This window comes from Grampus griseus (genome assembly GCF_964374135.1).
Source record: "Grampus griseus genome assembly, chromosome: 20".
Taxonomy (NCBI): domain Eukaryota; kingdom Metazoa; phylum Chordata; class Mammalia; order Artiodactyla; family Delphinidae; genus Grampus; species Grampus griseus.
In genome coordinates this window covers 41,771,234-41,790,012 of record NC_139014.1, presented here as the reverse complement: position 1 = coordinate 41,790,012, position 18,779 = coordinate 41,771,234, and the positions used below count along the sequence as shown (strand labels likewise).

The 18,779-nt window shown below is 46.0% G+C and overlaps 1 protein-coding gene across 1 annotated transcript in view; it reads right to left on the bottom strand.

The window, feature by feature from the left end:
• The window catches only part of HS3ST3A1 (heparan sulfate-glucosamine 3-sulfotransferase 3A1), a gene marked incomplete at both ends in the record, with an annotated part of 87,661 nt that extends 71,791 nt beyond the window's left edge, over positions 1-15,870 (bottom strand). Inside the window, one exon of the mRNA XM_082679641.1 lies at positions 15,272-15,870. Within this exon, the coding sequence (XP_082535767.1) occupies positions 15,272-15,870 (599 nt within the window). The remainder of the gene's footprint in view (positions 1-15,271) is intronic.
• Positions 15,871-18,779: the final 2,909 nt, after the last annotated feature.

Genomic DNA, 18,779 nt, shown 5'->3' with positions numbered 1-18,779 from the left:
ACTTAAACAGGTCTATCAGATGCTACTTGTGCTCAGTAACTAACGCAGGAAGTTTTAAGCATCCAGCCAAAGAGCACAGTCTGCAATTTAAAAAAAAAGGCTTTTTCCTAAGACCTTGTGATAAAGGAACTGCTGATCAAGCCACCAGGCCTAAGTAACGACATCCACGCAGAAAACAGGACACACAAATGCAGTAACCAGGACAGAAACGTACTAAACACACTGTAAAAACCTCCTTTCTATATAGGGAAGTTTTATGTACACGGATGACCAGCCATAATGGTCATAAAGCAAGCAGGAGGACCCCACTGGCCAACTCAATCCAGGAAAAAGAGGGAGACAGCAAAGATCAGGCAGACACATGGATGAAGTTCATCACACTCTCTGCCTCTTCCGAGTAGCTTTCTTTTACCCATCAACACACTGCCTGCTTTGTCACACGCCATAGCCCACCTGGTCTCAGGGTCACCAATAACTTCCTAGTTGACGAGACAAACATTCTTTGGTCTCGGACCTCTATTCATACCTTCTGTAGCATTTCATACCACTGACCTTGAAAACGTCTCCTCCCTGCTACTGCCAACATTTTCTTATGAAAATTTTAAACGTGGCAAAAATTGGTAAGAATTGTACAACCAAACACCCATCTACCCACCAACTAGATTCTAAATAGGGATTTTTCTGCACTTTTATTATCACGTATCTACACATCCGTCTACCCATCCATCAATTCATCTCATCCTTCTGAATGTGTTTCAAAGCAAACATCAGTACCTTTCCCTCTAAACACTTGCATGTGCACAGCATAAACTGCAGAAACGGTCCTTCTTTGGGGCAAGAACATAACCATGTCTTCCTGCTCCTGCCCTTCCCTCCCTCCCCTGTGTCCTTGCTGCACAGTTTCGTATCTCGGCTACAGTGACGCTGGCACGGCCTCAGCCACCAGGCCTACGGGGGTCCCAAGCCTGACCTTATTTGTGTGCTCCAGCCCACCTTGAGGCTCCATCCGCTTCATGTGCCAAAACAAAGTTGTCTGTTCCCCTTGGTACCTGTTAACTCCTTCTGTGTCCCTCCCTATGACAGTCACAGTTAATCATAAATATCCCTGAGCTGGAAATCTTCCAGTCTTCTCCAGTTTCTCCCCCTTTCCTCCTTGCTAGCATCCCACACAAAGTTTTATGATTCCTTCCACCAAAACGTCCAGCAAATCTCCTTCCCACCACTTCCCATGGCCATGGCCCTGTTCTAGTTCAAGCCTCCATCTCTGTCCTTGAGACTCAACAACCAGGGGCTTGGTGTGCATCCCCGCCCTTCCCATGCCACCTCGGACTGGGTTTCCTGGGCAGAATCAGAGGACGTCTACGGAATCAGCTCTCTATGGAAAGCCTTCAAAACCCCTCCCCGGCCCTGCCTCAAGAGCCGTAATTACCCAATATGGTAGCCACTGGCCTCAGGGAGCTACTGAATACTCGAAATGTGGGTACTCGGAATTGAGAAATGCCGCAAGCATAAAATGCATATGAGGGACTTCCCTGGCGATCCAGTGCTTAAGACTCCATGCTTCCAAGGCAGGGGGCACAGGTTCGAACCCTGGTCAGGGAACTAAGATCCCACATGCTGTGTGGCACGGCCAAAAAATAAAAATAAAATAAAGTGTTAAAAAAATAAAATAAAACAAAATGCGTATGAGATTTGGAAGATTTTGGACGAAAAATGCAAAATGTCTCGTTGATAATGTTTTATTGTTGATTACATGGTGAAATTATAATATTTCAGACAACTTGGCTTCAATCAAAATATTATTAGAATGAACATTGCCTCTTCATTACTACTTTTTTTTTTTTTTTTTTTTTTTGCGGTACGCGGGCCTCTCACTGCTGTGGCCTCTCCCGTTGCGGAGCAACAGGCTCCGGACACGCAGGCTCAGCGGCCATGGCTCACGGGCCCAGCCACTCCGCGGCATGTGGGATCTTTCCGGACCGGGGCACGAACCTGTGTCCCCTGCATCGGCAGGCGGACTCCCAACCACTGAGCCACCAGGGAAGCCCCATTCCTACTTTTTTAAAGAAGTTACCAGAACATTTAAAAGGACATATGCGGTTCCCGTTACATTTCTTTTGGACAACGCTGATCTAGAATAAAGTCCAAACTCCCTAAACATGTTACTGAATGGTCTCAAAAATCTTTTCTGACACTTTGATCCCAACGTGAGACCTCACTCTTCAGCTGCAAACTCAGACTGTTGGCTGAAACTGCTGGGTGGGATTGCTTCTCAGGACAGAGGTCAGGTGACCCCATCACAGGATGCCCAAGCGTCCAAAAGACAGACGGAAGAATGGAGAAGCAGGGGAAGCTCTATGTAAACTAAACAGGTACTCGAGACAAAGTCAAGGAATCCGCAAAATGCATTATTAAGCTTTTGTAAAAACAATGACCAAAGACTGCCGATTTGTGCTTATATGATGTCTCTTCCAAAGTAGAACGTTTGTCATTGAGCATAGGAATCACCTTTACATGGAATGCCACCTGCTGAACAAGTCTGCATATTTCAAAAAGTTCCCACTGGTCACTGCCTGGGATGGACACGTCTAGCTTCATCCAGCCTCGAGGAGCTGTTATTTCTGAGCGGCACCTCGCATAGGGGTCCCTCAGCTACACCCTCAGCACCTCCCATGAATGTTCGTGGTGGATACTCACATGCTAAGTAAAGTAAGGGAAGGTCCAGGGACATATCTGAAGCTTTTAGCCTATCCTAGAAGTCTGCAAACCAGGCCAGTGAGCCAAAGGCCTGTTTTGGTCAACAACGTTTTTTATTGGAACATAGCCACACCCATTCATTTACATATTGTCTAAGGCTGCTTTCCTGCTAAAAAGCAGAGTTGAATAGCTGTGACGGAGACCATATGACCCACGAAACCTAAAACATTTACTATTGGCCCTTTCCAGAAAAAAATCACTGAGCCATGGCCTAAGGCATCATTTTTTTTTATTAAACAAAGAGTGAATCTCTTCTGTGACAGGTACCGTTCCAGGGCCCAGAGATACAAAGTTGAAAAAGACCAAGGTTAGTTTCTCGAGGGACCCTGAAGCACGTTCACTTTAGTCTCTTCACACAGGACTTCTGCTCACACCCGCCAGTGTTTTTCAAACTTTTTTCTATTGAAATCCACTAATAACAATTACGTTTACATCCAATCTTTCAGCACACACTGATCTATTTATGTATGTACATACCTGAACCAAGCTTGTCAAGATAATATCTGCCCAGCTTACTACCTGGGATTCGCTCTCTTATTTTATCCTGTTATAGCCCCTTCCATTAAAAAAATAGTAATTGGTTTTATTATACACTAATGTCTTGGGATTCACAGTTTGAAAATCTCTTAATACACACCAGCTTTTTGTTGCTAACTCTGATCTTCACTGTAAGCCAAAGGTTATAAACTAGCAGCCCCTCTCCTCCAGATGAAATTGATTTACTCCCTCTATGCAGAATTTTGGTTTGTGTTAGTTTTGGTTTTTAATATGTTAATTATTTCTCAATATGTTTTTTAAAAAATCAGTATCCCGAGATTCTTTAGAAAAATCAGAGGGCAGGGCAATCATGAGTCTACTTTCTTTCTTGGTAACTGTCAGCTGGAGCTGAGAAGTGGTTTCTCCAATGTCTGCTTCCAACTTGCCACCCTCTGCCACAGGGCAAATGCACCTGAAAATCCCAAGAATTTTCATCACAAGCATTAGCTCCCCATGAACTCCCCCCGCCCCATATAAATATAGAACAGATCCAATGTGTTTTCTTTCCATCATTAAACCCTAGCAAGGCATTCTAGTAGACCCTCTGGCTTTGGGGAAAGCCTTTTTAACAGATACTGTTGTAATCTCAAGTCCTCCTACACCAAGAAGAAACAGAAAGGCCTCATTAGAAAGAAAAACAAGCGGCCTTTATTTCTTTAAGAAGAACCCACAACATTTGATGAAAGAAACTACAATAATTAAAGTCCACCAGAAAATTAAGAAAAAACCCAGATGCCAGTTTTTGTTTACTCAAAAGCTTTGTTTGTAAAACGAAATCACTTCATCACTGCAGCCTTTTCTTACCGCCAGAACTTTTCAAAACATCGATTGCAAGCAAACATGGCTTCAGTTAAGAAAGGTGACCAGGGGCGCAGCAGTTAGCCCTGGGAATGTAACTTTCGTTGCGGCTTAATTCAGTTCCCTTTTTAAATACCTGAGCTTAAGGAGAATCTGCAAAGATTTACGACCGTAACAAACACACCACTTTTGAATTTGTCATTCAAACCAGCCTGGCAACTTTGATATTTCCTATTGAAAGGAGAGCTCTAATCCAAGTAAGAACTCTGAAAAAGGGAAAAGGAATTTTATTCCCATAATTTGATTGATTACTTCCTACTCTGAACACTCGAGAGAGAAAAAGCAAACTTTTTTTCTGTCTGTAGTTGGATTTCTCCCACTAATCTTTTACAATCAGGTAACAACCGTAAAACACAAATTACTTACAAGGATCCACAGGCCAATCGTGCTAGCTGGGTTCCAAAGTCCATAAGCACCAAAATACTGGGGAAAACATCCGAGATGAAAACACCAATTTAAAGATGAATTGATCACTGACCAAATTCAATTCAATACTTTAATTCACCAGTTCTGGGAGGAGAAAGAATAATGCTATCAATTGTTCCATTCTCTGGAATAATTCTGCCATCGATACAAATCCTCCAAAATGATATTTATGTAATTTAGAGCATGCAATGGTTTCCCAATTGTAGTCTCCAGAATTTTACCCTGAAAAATGGAAGCTCTAAGCTCTTGTCTTTTAGCTTAACCTTGGGCAAGGCACCGTTTTCTCATAGGCAGAAGACAATCTCTGAGATACTTTCTAATTCCAACTTCCTTTACGGTTTATGATTCTGTCTGGTTAGAGCCAGAAAAGTTCAAATCAACAACCATGCCTTATTTGGCAATGATCCGACCAGTACAGTAAAGAGCTTGGCATTATTAATGACCAGTTGGCAGGATAATTAGATAAAAATTATTAATAACAATAATAATGAAGATAGAAGAGTGCCTGGGGCTAAAAATTGGGCTATGGCCTGATTGGGAATATTAACATTTCTAAAGAAAAAAGTGCCTATCAGAAAGTGCAAGTACATGTGGATGACTGAGTCACTTTGCTGTGCACCTGAAACTATCACAACATTGTTAATTGGCTATACTCCAATATAAAATAAAAAGTTAAAAAATAAAGGGCAAATACAGAAAAGAGTGAGAAAGATGGACTTTGGCATGACTCAGCCATGGCTGGTTGGGGGTTTCCTACAACGTTGAAGACACCAGGGAATGGGTACAACCACCAACTCACCTTGCCCCACTTCCAGGAGCAGCCAGCCACCTTCTCATATGTCTCTGACAATATCTTGGCTTCCCCATGCAGCCATTTAGCTAAACAAAGAGGTTCTTTTCACGGTGATTATTTTTCAATGGGTGGGTGAAAAATCAATTGAATGGCTCAGGATTTCTGATATGATCAATAAGATGAGCTCTGTGATCAGATTATATTATTTCTTAAAAAAAAAAAGAATTACACAAAAAGTAGAGGTGGTTTTAGTTATTCCAGATAGGCCAATATACTCACAAGGATATTTAAAGACTTAAAAATTCGCTTTGTCAACTCTATGTTGATATGTTGCCTAGTTTTTAACTAAACGTCTAAGGCCCAGAATCAAACATGTCCAAGTCCTTCTATCACATGGGACAGGCTTTCAATCCCTACCATCTTTGAGCCACTGATGGCTGGATATCTAGGCAGGAACCACACATGGGCAATTCCATCTGAGAACATGATGCTTCCCAGCGGTGAAGCATTGGCATAAGGTGGGTGGACTTGGATTCAGCACTAGTTCTACTATTTACTTGACTATATGACCCTGGGCAAGTTACTTCATCTTTTTGAGCCCCAGTTTCTTGAGCTATAAAAGTAGTAAATAATAGGACCTACCTAATGATATTAGTCATATTAAAAAAGTATCCAGACTACATGCAGCAGGTCATGCAGCAAAATCTAGCAACACCCAGTGTGGGTTCAACAGATGCAGCTATTATTACCTTACATCTAAAATGACAGATAGATCATTCAGACAGGAAACCAGTGAGGAAACATTGGATTTGAACTATATGCTCAATAGTTAGGACCGGATAGACCTAACAGACGTATACAGAACATTCCATACAACAGCAGCAGGATGCACACAGAACGTTCTCCAGGGTGGATCATATGCTTGGCCACGAATCTAGTCTTAACACATTTAAGAAGACGGAGATCATATCAAGTATCTTTTCTGAACACAATGGTATGAAGCTAGAAATCAGTAACAAGCCGAAAACTGGAAAATTCACAAATATGTGGATGTTGAACAACATCCTACTTAAAACCAATGAGCCAAAGAAGAAATCAAAAAGTAAATCAGAAAATATCTTGAGACAAACGAAAATGGAATCCGAACACACCAAAACTTATGGGATGCAGCAAAAGCAGTTCTAAGAGGGAGGTTCATAGTGACAAATGCCTACATTAAGCAAAAAGAAAATCTCAAATAAGCAACCTAACTCTACCCATTAAGGAACCAGAAAAAGAAGAGCAATCCAAGCCCACAGTTAGAAGAAGGAAAGCAATAACAAAAATTAGAGTGAAAATAAATGAAACAGAAACTAAAATGACAGATTTCGTCAAATGTACTTTGCAGGGTTCAAATATTTTGCTATTTTTAAAAAGTTTCAACATGCATGAAGAAAAGCATTATACCAACTAAGATGGAAAAATGTCAAACAACAAGCCCAGAATGGCATTAAATCACGGAAATTGTTTTTATCTACATAAGCATTTAGTAGTCTGTCCTTTGCACGATACAGGTTCATAAGACAGATGCGACCAAGGTAAGTGAGCCAACGATTAAGAGGAAGTACTGTTAATTTCTCTGAGTCTCAAGACGTACCAGGTATTGTTTTGTTTTGCTTAAGTAAAAATAAGATTTTAATTTTTTTTTTTTTTTTTTTTTTTGCGGTACGCGGGCCTCTCACTGTTGTGGCCTCTCCCGCTGCGGAGCACAGGCTCCGGACGCGCAGGCTCAGCGGCCATGGCTCACGGGCCCAGCCGCTCCGCGGCATGTGGGATCTTCCCGGACCGGGGCACGAACCCGTGTCCCTGGCATCGGCAGGCGGACTCTCAACCACTGCGCCACCAGGGAAGCCCTGATTTTAATTTTGACAGTTCTTAAAACTAGCAAAGGAAATGTTTTGAGGCAGACTGTCATGACTCTATTAAACCCGAGCCTCTGATGCACAACAGAGGCCGAAAATGCCAGCACGCTACCTGGACAGGGACTCTGAGACTGATAATGCTGGCGTCCCAGGCCTAGCTGCTGCAGCAGGAAGAGCCCCCAGGATGCCCAGGTCCTGTCCTCCAGCGCTCTGGAGGTTGGATGTTCTCCCTTCCACCCTCTCCTTCAACCCCGTGATTGCTCCAGGTCCGCTTCGTTCCCGTGGCAGATCCCGTAAGCCAGGGTCTAAACCAAAGGTTAAAGCACAAGGGCAAGTAAGCAGGTAGAACATTTAAGCTGACCCAGAAGACCCAGACTGTGTTGTCATCTTAGCTGTAAGGAGTGTCCCCAGGCACGGCCCCATCGCGTCACCGCATCGCCAGCTTCCCCAGCTTCCCCAGCCCTGACAACTGCCCCTCCTACACTGGAGGCAAAAAAGCCAGATGCCCACGTCAGATTTTCCTCTGACCCCTACTTCAGTTCTCTGTGTTCTCAAGAACTTGCCACCGCCGTCAAAGTGTTTTCTCTCCAGGCAGAGAGGGATTCAGTCAGGGCTGGGTGACTTTTTATACCTTCTCGACTTGACACTTGCCAACCACAAAGAAGAGAAAGAAAGACAAAACAGTCTCTGTCCGTGTTTCAGAGACAAGAGAGTAGGAGGGGGGCCCTGAGCCAATGGTATTATGCAATAAGCTGAGGGGGAGGTCAGCATGCCTGGAGCAACAGGTGCTGGCGTGGAGGGAGCCAGCGGGCTGGTGCTGGGGGCCTTGGGGAGGAGAGGAGTCAAGGGCTGGCTGGGTGGAGAGTTTCGGGATGACCCCTCACACTCTCTGCCTTCTTTGTTAATGGTCTTCTTTTCCCTTTGGTTTTGGAATCATTCTAGACAAGAAAACTGTTAAAAAAAAAAAAAAAAAAAGCAGTACAGAAAAATCTCAGAGACCCCTTCAGCCAGACAGTTTCCCCTGAGGTTGTCATCTTCCATAACCCTGGTAAAGGATCAAAACCAAGAAATCAACCTTGGTGTGACACTGTGAACTAAACCACACACATCAGTCACATTTCCTCAGTTTTCCACCAATGCCCTTTTTATGCTCCAGGATCCCGTCGACGGTACCAGACTGTATTTATGCATTAGCAATTAGCCTCTTTTTTCCCCTCCCAGGGTGACAGTTTATCGGTCTTATCTTGTCATTCATGATCTCGCCATTTGTGAAGAATGCTGGTCAGGTATTCTGCGGCTGTACCGTCCACTCATGTTGGTCTAACGTTTTCTCATGATAGATGGGGGTCAAGGATTTAGGGGAAGAAAACCCCACAGGTGAAGCCCTCCTCCCTGCCTTACACCAGGGGATACAAGATCTCAACACGGCAACTAGGGAACGTCACCCTCAGCACTTGGTTCAGCGGGGTCCGCCAGGTTCCTCCACCATAGCGTTCCCATGTTCCCCTTTCCCCCTTCCTTACTTTTTTTTTTAAATTGAATTATAGTTGATTTACAATGTTATATTAGTTTCAGGTGTACAGCAAAGTGATTCAGATGTAAACACATATCTATCTAATCTTTTCAGATTCTTCTCCCTTATAGGTTATCACAGAATATTGAGTAGAGTTCCCTGTGCTCTACAGTAGGTCCCTGCTGGTGATCTATCCTATATATAGTAGTGCGTACCTGCTCACCCCCCCCTCGCCAGGCCCTGGACCAAAGTCACAGGAAACAGTCTCCCGTTGGAACTCCGAAAACACCTTCCTATAAAACTGTCCCACGTGGTGGACCTTCCCAAAGTTTATCTCAGGTGTGTTAAGGGTTAAACAGGCTTCTGGGTGCTGCCTGTTAAGAACCCTGGGACCCTCTTCCGGAGCCTATACCACGCGGGGATAGAAATAAGACTGCATTACTGATGTTGAAATAAAATCATCTGGGAGTGTTTTCACGTGAAGCTGGCTTTCAGAAACAGAGGCAAAACACACTAACAAAACTAATCTGGGCATATGGCATTCCTTTCAGGCACGCACATTCCTAATATAAATCTCCTAATCACTTCTCTCTTCTTTTTCAGGTTTATTGTCAAGGCAGGTCTTTTCTATTTCTCTCCAAAGGATAACCACCCTGCCTGAAAGAGCCGGCTCAGGCAGAGGGGCTGTAAGTGCTACCCAGGATGACTTTTTTTTTTTAAAGTGAGACCAAATATACTCTGATCATGATGAGGTTTTCAAAGTCCACCCTTTTGAGTTCCTTGCTGACTCTCCCTCCCACTAGGTGGCGCTACAGGTCACATTCAAAGTGGCTGCTCTCAAAAGAGACCAGGAAGAGGATTTTCTTTTTTTAACCTTTGTGAGAATATCACAAGTACTAAACTAACTGCAAGTACTAAACTTCCTTCTTACTAAGCAGTTCCCCTTTTCTTTTTCACATTTACTGCCATCTGACAGCTTCTGAAACTGAGCAAATCTGAACTTCTGGAATCCAGCTTTCAAGGAATCACAGAATAAATGTAAATGTTAGAGGCGTAAGGGTCATGACCACATGAGTGATATATAAAATCAGCAGTTGCATCATTGGAGGCAAGCAGCTGGGAAGACGTTTCAATTCTCTGAACTCAGCATTTCCTCAGTTTCTACGTTCTGCTTTCACATAAGTTCATTTCACTCAAGTTTATTTATTAACTATATCAATATTCCCCCTCCAAATAGATTTTTTAAACTGTATCAAATGAGCAAGGATTCTAAAGTGCTTCCGAACATTTTTAAGACATTCTTAAAAATGCAAAGACTAGGGAGCTAAAATATTACTTAGGTGCAATTTCCTCTGGTAACACATCAAAGGCATATGTTTTAATAAGAAACCTCATTTCCACAATTATGATTCATCACTTAAGGAAAAACAAACTTTCTAAAAGCTTCGAGTCTAATATCATTGGGAAGCACACGGAGAAAGGATGCTCTTTATCAGCCCCGTTCCTGCTCCTTGGGGGAGGAAGACGTGCCCCTGAGGGAAATCGCTACGTCTATCAAGTTCCCAACCTAGTGCAGCAATGTGGCTGATGGTAATGGTGATGTGCAGTCCTTCAAATGCATCCCGTAGAGATAGCAGGCCTTTGCTGTTTATACCAAGTCAGTCTGTTTGCTCCGTGACACTCTCCTACTATGATGTGAGCATCTGGCCTGTGTAAGGTCAGCCCCTGTTGCCATTAATTGCACAGGCTTATTTTGTTCTCATGACCCCTCCAGAATACAGATTTGGCACGTACTCTTTCTGGGCCAATCAACAGAAATTCTATGAGACGAATATTTGGGCCAGAGCATTTCTTGATTTTTTTTAAGAGGAAGGCAGAAGATTCCAATATTGTGGAGGGCTTTCGCTCCAACTTGGCCATGCATTCCACACACACTACATCAGCACCTGATAAACCTCATCACTACAAGGGCATAATCACTCACACAAGGTATTCCAGTTCCAGGCTACACCAAACATGGTTTTGCTATTGTTGTTTTTAATGCCTGGACTAAATAATCCTAGACCTTGCTCCCCCTGGGTGTCTGATGCTGCTCAGAAGTTCCCCAACCACTAAATAACTTTTCTGTGATCAATTCTATCACTTTCCCCACCTACTGGGTACCTACTCTTGCATACATGTGTGTATGGGTTCATGCGTGAACCTCGTGCGCCACACACACACACAGAAATGAGACTGTTGGACTGGTCCTGCTGGGTTGGTCTACTGGGGAGATGAACCCGGGGCAAACAAAATGGCAGCTTGTAGCTTCTCAAAGGGGTTCTTTGCAACCTCACAGTTGATGGAGAGTGTCCAGTCACTGAGGGCTCCAGGGAGCAAATGCATGAAAGAAATTGGGCCCTCCCCTCCCCCCACCACAGACATGTACCCTAGACTCAGGGCCCAAAGCTGCTTCTCCACGATCCGCCCCCCCCCACCTCTTATCCCTTCCAAGGTCCTTGGCTTCCCTCTGAGGACACAGAGCCCCTTTGGATGTCAGTCCCCAGGACCTTGCATGGGTGGCCAGACTCCCTTGGCTCGAATTTCACTTCCAACCCTTCATGTAGAAGGGCTGGTGGCTCAGGAGGGTGGGAAAGTACGCACGGAGGTACTCTGCAGCTGCTCCCAGCTGCTCCAAGATGCCGATCACCCCCGATAGGAACCGGAAGTGCCTCTGCTCAGCCTGCCTCTCCCGTGGACTTGATAAACAAGGCAGTGATCAGGAAGGGCCAGAAAACTTCACATTCTGATGAAGCCACGGAAAGGACCAACTCCTAAACTGCAAGCTGAGAAATCTTTGATCTTTCTGGATGCTACAGAGTAAAATAAGTTTAGCGACATTCTTCTCTGGGGAAATCACCCAGTCTCACTAAAGAAAATGAGTCGAAATATAGGAAAGATACGTGCTAGCACAGGAGATTAGATGATGAACACTTACTATCTTGTCCCCAAATAAAAGACTGAAGTGTTACAGAATCCAAACGTTTATATTCATATACATATATAAATATATATATGTACATAGTATATATAAGCACACACATATCTTTAAGTACTTTATAAACAGTTATCTTTTGTCTTAGGAGAAAAATAACCATGGCCTCCAGCTGGTGCAGATATACAGGCAGAGTAGGGGAGGGGGCTTCTTTTAGAATTCCAAGGTCACCTGCTCTTGAACCACAGCACACGCATTTGGTCTTAACTTCCAGAAAAGATCTCAAAGTTCTGAAGGTAATGAAACAATTCCCCCCTTTTCTTGAGGAACCCATCACACATCCGATGGAAATGGAGACCGCTCACAGTGAAGGATTGCTTTCCTGTGACACGCAAGCCACAGACATTTGTTGTCCTGATATCATGTCAGCTAAATTAAGTAATGTGGAATGTTTTTTTAAACCCCATCAGAGCGGAGTTTCATATCCGGAAAAGTCCACTGAAGCGTCCTAAATTATCATCAACAAATTTCCCGGCATATTAAAATGTTCATTTATTTCATTTATTTTAGAGTAATATTAGGACATTTTTAAATCAATAAGAATAACTTCCTTTTTAGAGATTTTAAATAAATTCGTTTTCTTGGCCTTTACTACACATTTGTCCAAACGAAGAAACCATTGATTACACTGTTCTTGGGATGTAGTTTATAAAGTACTTTTAATTTTTTTCCCAGAGAGAGAAATTTATTGACACATCCTAACAACGGGCATTTTTAACTCTCAAACTCAGTTTCCAAGAGATTTTCTCCCAACTTCGCAGCAGCAACAGATCTGTCCCACTGTCAGGACGGTAGGGGGCGCTGCCACAACAAACTATTACGACAAATTGAGAGAATTTTCACTGGGCGAAAAAACAAGGCTAGACATCATGATTCTCCCATGTCAATGAGAGAAAATATTGTACAAATTTTTTTTTTAAATTATTGTAAAAAATATTGTACAAATTTTTTTCTCTTCTATAATTCACTTCAGGGTTCAAATACTAGGGTGTTCTTTCTGTTCGTGTGTGTGTGTGCGTGTCTGGTCATAAATGTGTGTTAGAAACCCTATATTACAATTTTGGGGCTGACTCAAGAAGGTCTTACCGAATCCCTTTACCTAAAATACTGGCTAAACACAAGCAGCTAAAACGTGCCTAACAGTTAAATGGCGTTCTGTGTGATTTTTTGTCATTGGTAAGTAAGTCTTCAGTCTTTTTCACAAACATCTAACTCCAAGTTCAGGGCCGAGATGAAAGAGAACTGTAGCAAAGTTTCATTAAATAATCTCATAATCCAGGCCCCATAGGTTGGACTTCTTAAATAGTTTTCCATGTAATTGATTTAAACTTAAATTTATGCGTCCAATAAAAGACCACTGCAAATGGTAAAACAAAGACACTGCTCCAACACTTGGAAAATTAAATTCACCAAACCATGAAGTCTACTGTGCAGTTATTTTTGTAACCACCATAAACTGCTTTATAAAACTCCTCTACCGAAGTAAACAGTCCAAGGAGATATTTACTTTATAGCATGCCTCCAGTTTCCAAACGAGACAGCAGCCTCAAAGTTCATGACTTTTTCTTCTTTTTTTCTTTCCCTTTTTTTTTTTTTAAATACTTGTGTTTCTAGTTACCTTGAAACCTTCCTTCTCTTACACAAGCTCAGAAAGGTCAACGGAAAATAAGATCCAGCTCTGTGGATATACTGTGCCCCCAAATACTCATTGCTGGAAGAGGAAGAAACAGTCCTACTTTGTGGAAATAAAGGCTATATAGCAAAATGAAAATAAAGGGTTTTAGTACTAAATGTTTCACCATATTTAATAGCACCTCTGAGTCCAACATTGTCTTAGATGTTTTTGGGCAGTCGGCTTGAAATGTGTTCACTTATAGCCCTGTACCAGGCCACATACAATGCAAACTGCTATAGATAAGAGTTTTAGGGGTCTTTAATCACTTCTTTCTTGTGTCCTTGATGGAAAAAACAGAGCTGCCTTTGTGCTAAGAAGAAGGACCTGTTGTTTCCAGATTCAACAGGTCATTTTTATAAGAACTTCCCAGAGGATACAACATAAATGACAGAAACACAAGGGGATTTTTTAAGTGGCTGATGATTTTAAATGATCTATATTCTATAGTAAGGGAAGGTGGTTTTGTCTTCCTCTCCAACAAATGGAAAGTTACTGTTTTAAACATGTTTAATGTTCTAGTTCGACTTTTAGGACCAAATGTTTTCTCATGAGTTGGGTTACTGTAAATTTGCTTCCTGTGCTTGACCCTCGAGTAAATAAACTTGTCAAATCACATCCATTTCTCTTTTGGGGATGAATGGTTAATTGAGTGGGCTTTTGAAATATATTTAAATGGTATTGTAACTTTTGTCCTATGATTTCAGTCAAGATAACAAGGAGATTGCAAATTTAATGAACAAGATAAAACTTTATAAAATGGAAAATTCTGGCCTATTTTTCCATATACTCAGAGGAAAGAAAAAAAGGCCAATATTTTATGGCAAACAAAATCCAGGTGACACTAAGATTTATTAGAGTTTGGCTTATTCTATTATTAAAGGTGGTTTGAATTTGAGAAGACTGGTAAGTTTAAGATTAAGACCTAAATCAGACTTGTTTCCTACACTGTATTAGGAGGGTTTTTCACAATGTAACCAGGATCTCTGTTTTTCCCCACGTTTCTTCCTTTCAAAAAATTTTGTCTACCTCATTTTTAAAGGGAATTGTTTGGAGATCTTTAGAAAAGTTTCTGCCAGTCCAGAATCAAAAGGTACTCTTCCCTACAAATACAGAAAGCATTTTATACGAAGTCATTCCTAGCCCCAAACAAAAGTTATTGCCAACGAAGCCATCTTTAAAGCACGCTGCTCTCACATATATCTCCCCAAAACCTAGAGTCTAGTTCTTGACACTTTAACTCAGTGTCTATATTACTTACTACCTAGGACAATTAGGCAAAGAGTTAAGGTAAATAAATAAACAGGCGATGGCAAAGCCTGCGTTAACCGCAGGGAATCGCCCAGAAGATGAAGAAGAAATAAAAACAGGCTTCCTTGGGAAAGGGATCCACTAGGTCACGTATCTAGTAATTGGTGAACAGGTTTCTAACTTGAAAGACACATGTTTCTTTTTTTTTCTCTCTTTAGCTACGCACAGGGAAACTTTCACAAAGCAGGAGAAAATGATGAGATTGGCTATTTGGGGAAAAGGGAATTCCAAGAACTAAAGACAAAATCTGCAAGGCCAAAATTTCCCTCCGACCCGCTCCCTCTTCCCCGGGAGAAGGCAGGGTGGGGAAGGAAACCCCTCATCTTAAGGACAACTACCGATGACCCTCTGCCCTCTGCATGAAACCGGGGAGGGCGATGAACTGGGTGGGCGTCACCACGGGCTCCTCAAGCCCCTACCCCGGGCTCTGGCCGCCCCCGCCTGCCCGCCTTGTCCGGCCCCAGCTCACCGGTACCAGGCGAGGCCCTTGTCGTAGCTGCGGTCGAAGAAGTGGGGCTCGGCGCCCACAGCGCGCACGTCGGGGTGCACGCGCAGGAACTCGAGCAGCGCCCGCGTGCCGCCCTTCTTCACGCCGATGATGATGGCCTGCGGCAGCTGCTTGCTGCCTTCGTCCAGCAGCAGGGCCAGGGTCCCCGGCGGCGTCTCGGCCACGCTGCTCCCGGCCCCGGAGCCGCCGGGACTCCCCGCCAGGCCAGGGGTCTCCTCTTCCCAGGCCGCCACCTCGCCGTCGTCCCGCAGCGCGGGCGGCCGGCGCCTCGGCCACGGCTGCACTTGCAGGAGGCGCTTCCTTCGCGCGACCGCGGGCCACGCCACCGGCTCCCCCGCGCCTCCCGCCAGGACGCCGCGACCCGGGGCCCCCGCCTCCTTGCCACCGCCCGACCGCCCCACGACGGGGCCCGACAGGGTCTGGCAGCGCTCGGCCAGGCAGTAGAAGACGTACAGGGATGTGAGCAGGGAGCAGAGCATCAGCAAGAACTTCCGGAAGATGCTGCGGGACAGCGGCTCGGTCGAGGTGGGGTGGGAGCCGGCCGGGGCCGGAGGGGCCATCCTAGCCGGAGGCGACGTCGGGCAGCGCGCTGGCCATGCTAGGCCGGGACTTCGCCAGGTGCCGTGGCATCCTCCGGGGGGGCCGGCGCGCTGGCCGGAGGCCACATCGCCCTGCGCCCCTGCGGCCGTGCGAGCTGCCCGGGCGGCGGCAGCCGAGGCTCCTCGGGGAGACGGAGCCCCCGGAGCCCCGCGCTGGATCCCAGCCTCCGGTCGAGGGGGCGGGAAGGGGGACGTGGTGCCGTGCTTAAGAAACCATAGTCTGAGAATCGCCCAAGTCCTGAGCCCGGGGCCACGCTCGGCGCCCCCGGTCCCCGAGAGTCGCCGGAATGGGGGTGTCGGCGGCGGTGGCGAAGGCGTGCGTCTCAAACCCGGGCCGAAACGGCCTCTCGGCGGGAGTCCCAGCTCAGCGATCGTGCATCCCTCGCTCGGTCCCGGTGAGGGGACGTGCGGCTCCGAGGCCGCTGAGCTCCGTGCGCTGCAGACCGCGGCGGGGACTGTGCCTCCCAGCCACCGCTTCCTCGGTCCCCGGCCCGCCTGGGCGCGCGCTCTCGGCCCCGGGGCGAGGTCCCCCGAGTCCCTCTACCCGAGCGGGAGCCAGAGGACCCGCGCCGAGCCGTCCGACCCTCTTGGTGCGCGCCCAGCCGCTCCGGCGGCTCTCGGGCCCCACCTGGGAGCGGCGTGGACGAGCCGGGCTGCGCGGGACCTGTCAGCAGCCGTGGCCACTGCGCTCGCCGCCTCCCGGGCCGTCGCTGCAGCCACACGTGGGGCTCCGAGGGCAGCAAACTTGGAGGTGACGTCAACGGCCAGGGCCGGACAGGCCCCCGAACGAGCGCAGCGGGGAGGGCGGGGTGCGACGGCGAAAAGGTGGCGCGGACCCCGAGGCGGCCGCCCAATGACATCGGAGAGGGCGGGGGCGACAGGGGCGACGCCCCTTCCCCACTCCGCCCACCCCTCCCCGCCAACCACAGCCGGCGGCCTCGCCCCCTCGGAGCGCTGCCGGATCTGCGGCGGCTCCTGGGGCGTCTGACAGCCAGGGCAGCCGGATCCCCGGGGACCTGACTTCCACCCAGCCAGCCGCTCGCTGGATCAGGGGTTCCCAAACCTCTGCGACGCCGCTCTGCCCTTCGCAGCCCTGACCCCTCCGAGAGCCCCGGTTCCCTCCCTCCGGAGTCGCTACATCCTTCCCCCGCTCTGCCCCGCCCCCCGCCCCCTCCGCGAACCTTCAGAAGTTTTGTTGGCGGAGGTTCCCGGGACCAAGCCGCGCGCCACGCCCCCATTTGTCCTGGACTAACCGAATTCCTCCGCTGCGGCTTCGCCTTCCACCTACTCTGCTGTCCACTGCCGGCTCCGAAGCAAAGCCTTTTCTCCCCGCAGCAGTTTTTGGTGTTCTTTGTTTTTTCATCTGATTGTTTTCCTTTGTATTCGTTTAGGATGATCAGAGTTCCCCAGCACCTGGAAAGGAGCAACCTCTTAGGAAATGAGCCAATAAATAAGGGGAGAAATTAAGATTTAAAAAATTATATCAGGTACAATTCCAAATCCATATGCCCAGTTTTTGAGGGATTTTTTTAGTGTTGCTTACACTAGTGTGTGTGTGTGTGTGTGTGTGTGTGTGCGCGCGCGCGCGCCCGCTCGCCAAGCTAAAGGAGTTATACGTCCTTTCCTAAGCGGTTTCCTCTTTCTCTTGCCTCCCCCTGCCGTATATCCTCTCCCTGCCCTCCTCGGAGAGCAGGTCAGGAAGGGATACAAATCGCCTTGCTGTTTAATGGAGGGAGGTGGCCCGTGGAACCTGCATGAGGTGGTTTTTAATTCCAGTCCGATTTGTTCCTGATTTCTTGGCTTCCTCGTCTCGGCAGGACGCCCCGCAATGTGGGCGGTAGCCTGACCTCTTCGTACCCACCCTTGCAAGCTGTGCAGGCTGCTTTCGGGGCGCACTGCGGTTGCTGACCAGGGCTGGCAGCGGCAGCAGAGCTAGGGATGCAGGAAACTCACAGGGGAAACTTCTGCTTCCTGTGCTCTATCTGACGTGGAATTGAAGTCCTTTTTAACCTTCCAAAGGGGACCTGGTGGTTCTGACTCGGTGCCTGGGTAGAATCGCTGTGTTTGTGCCGGTTGGATAAATACCCAGGACTGGACATGATTTTCTGTTTATGAAGTGCCAGTCCCAACCTATTCTGTAAACTAGTGAAGAGCTTGTTAGGTTCCACTGCCGCAGAGCAATGGCCTTTTATGTAAACTAGTGAAGAGCTTGTTAGGTTCCACTGCCGCAGAGCAATGGCCTTGTACAAGGATGAACAGTAAATCCTGCCAAGCTTTAAGGCCTCTTTGTGTCCTAAAATTGGACATCAGAAATCTAGTTGAGGTTTAATACTAACTTGAGCTTTAATATATTCTAGTTTGTCTCTTGGTATTTCAGTCTGACTTGCAAAAGTGAGACCAAAAAAAAAAAAGGCAGTTTTAAAGTTATTCTGAAAGTATACGCAATCCCATAAATGTTGACAAACATGCTTGGGTTTTCCCATCTGGAAAATGGTGGTCGCCAAGTTCCCTTCTAGCTCCAACACGGTAGGATATTATGCGTTTTGCTTTCACGTTCCCAGCACAGGTATTTCCTTTATGTGGGTATTAAACACCCACACTATGAAGGAGACAGGGTTCTAAGGACCACTCACACCGTATCTAGCTCTAGGGCAGCTCTGTACATTAGAAATAAAATAGAAGCCATGAACACAAGCCTCACAGGTCATTTAAAATGTCTAGTAGCCACCTTAAAAACGGTAGAAAGCAGGTGAAATTAATTTACTAATACAGCCAACATACCTAAAACTGTGATTTTACCATGCAGTCAATATAAAATTCCTGAGGTCATTATGTTCTTTCTTTTCACACCACGTCTTCAAAATCCAATG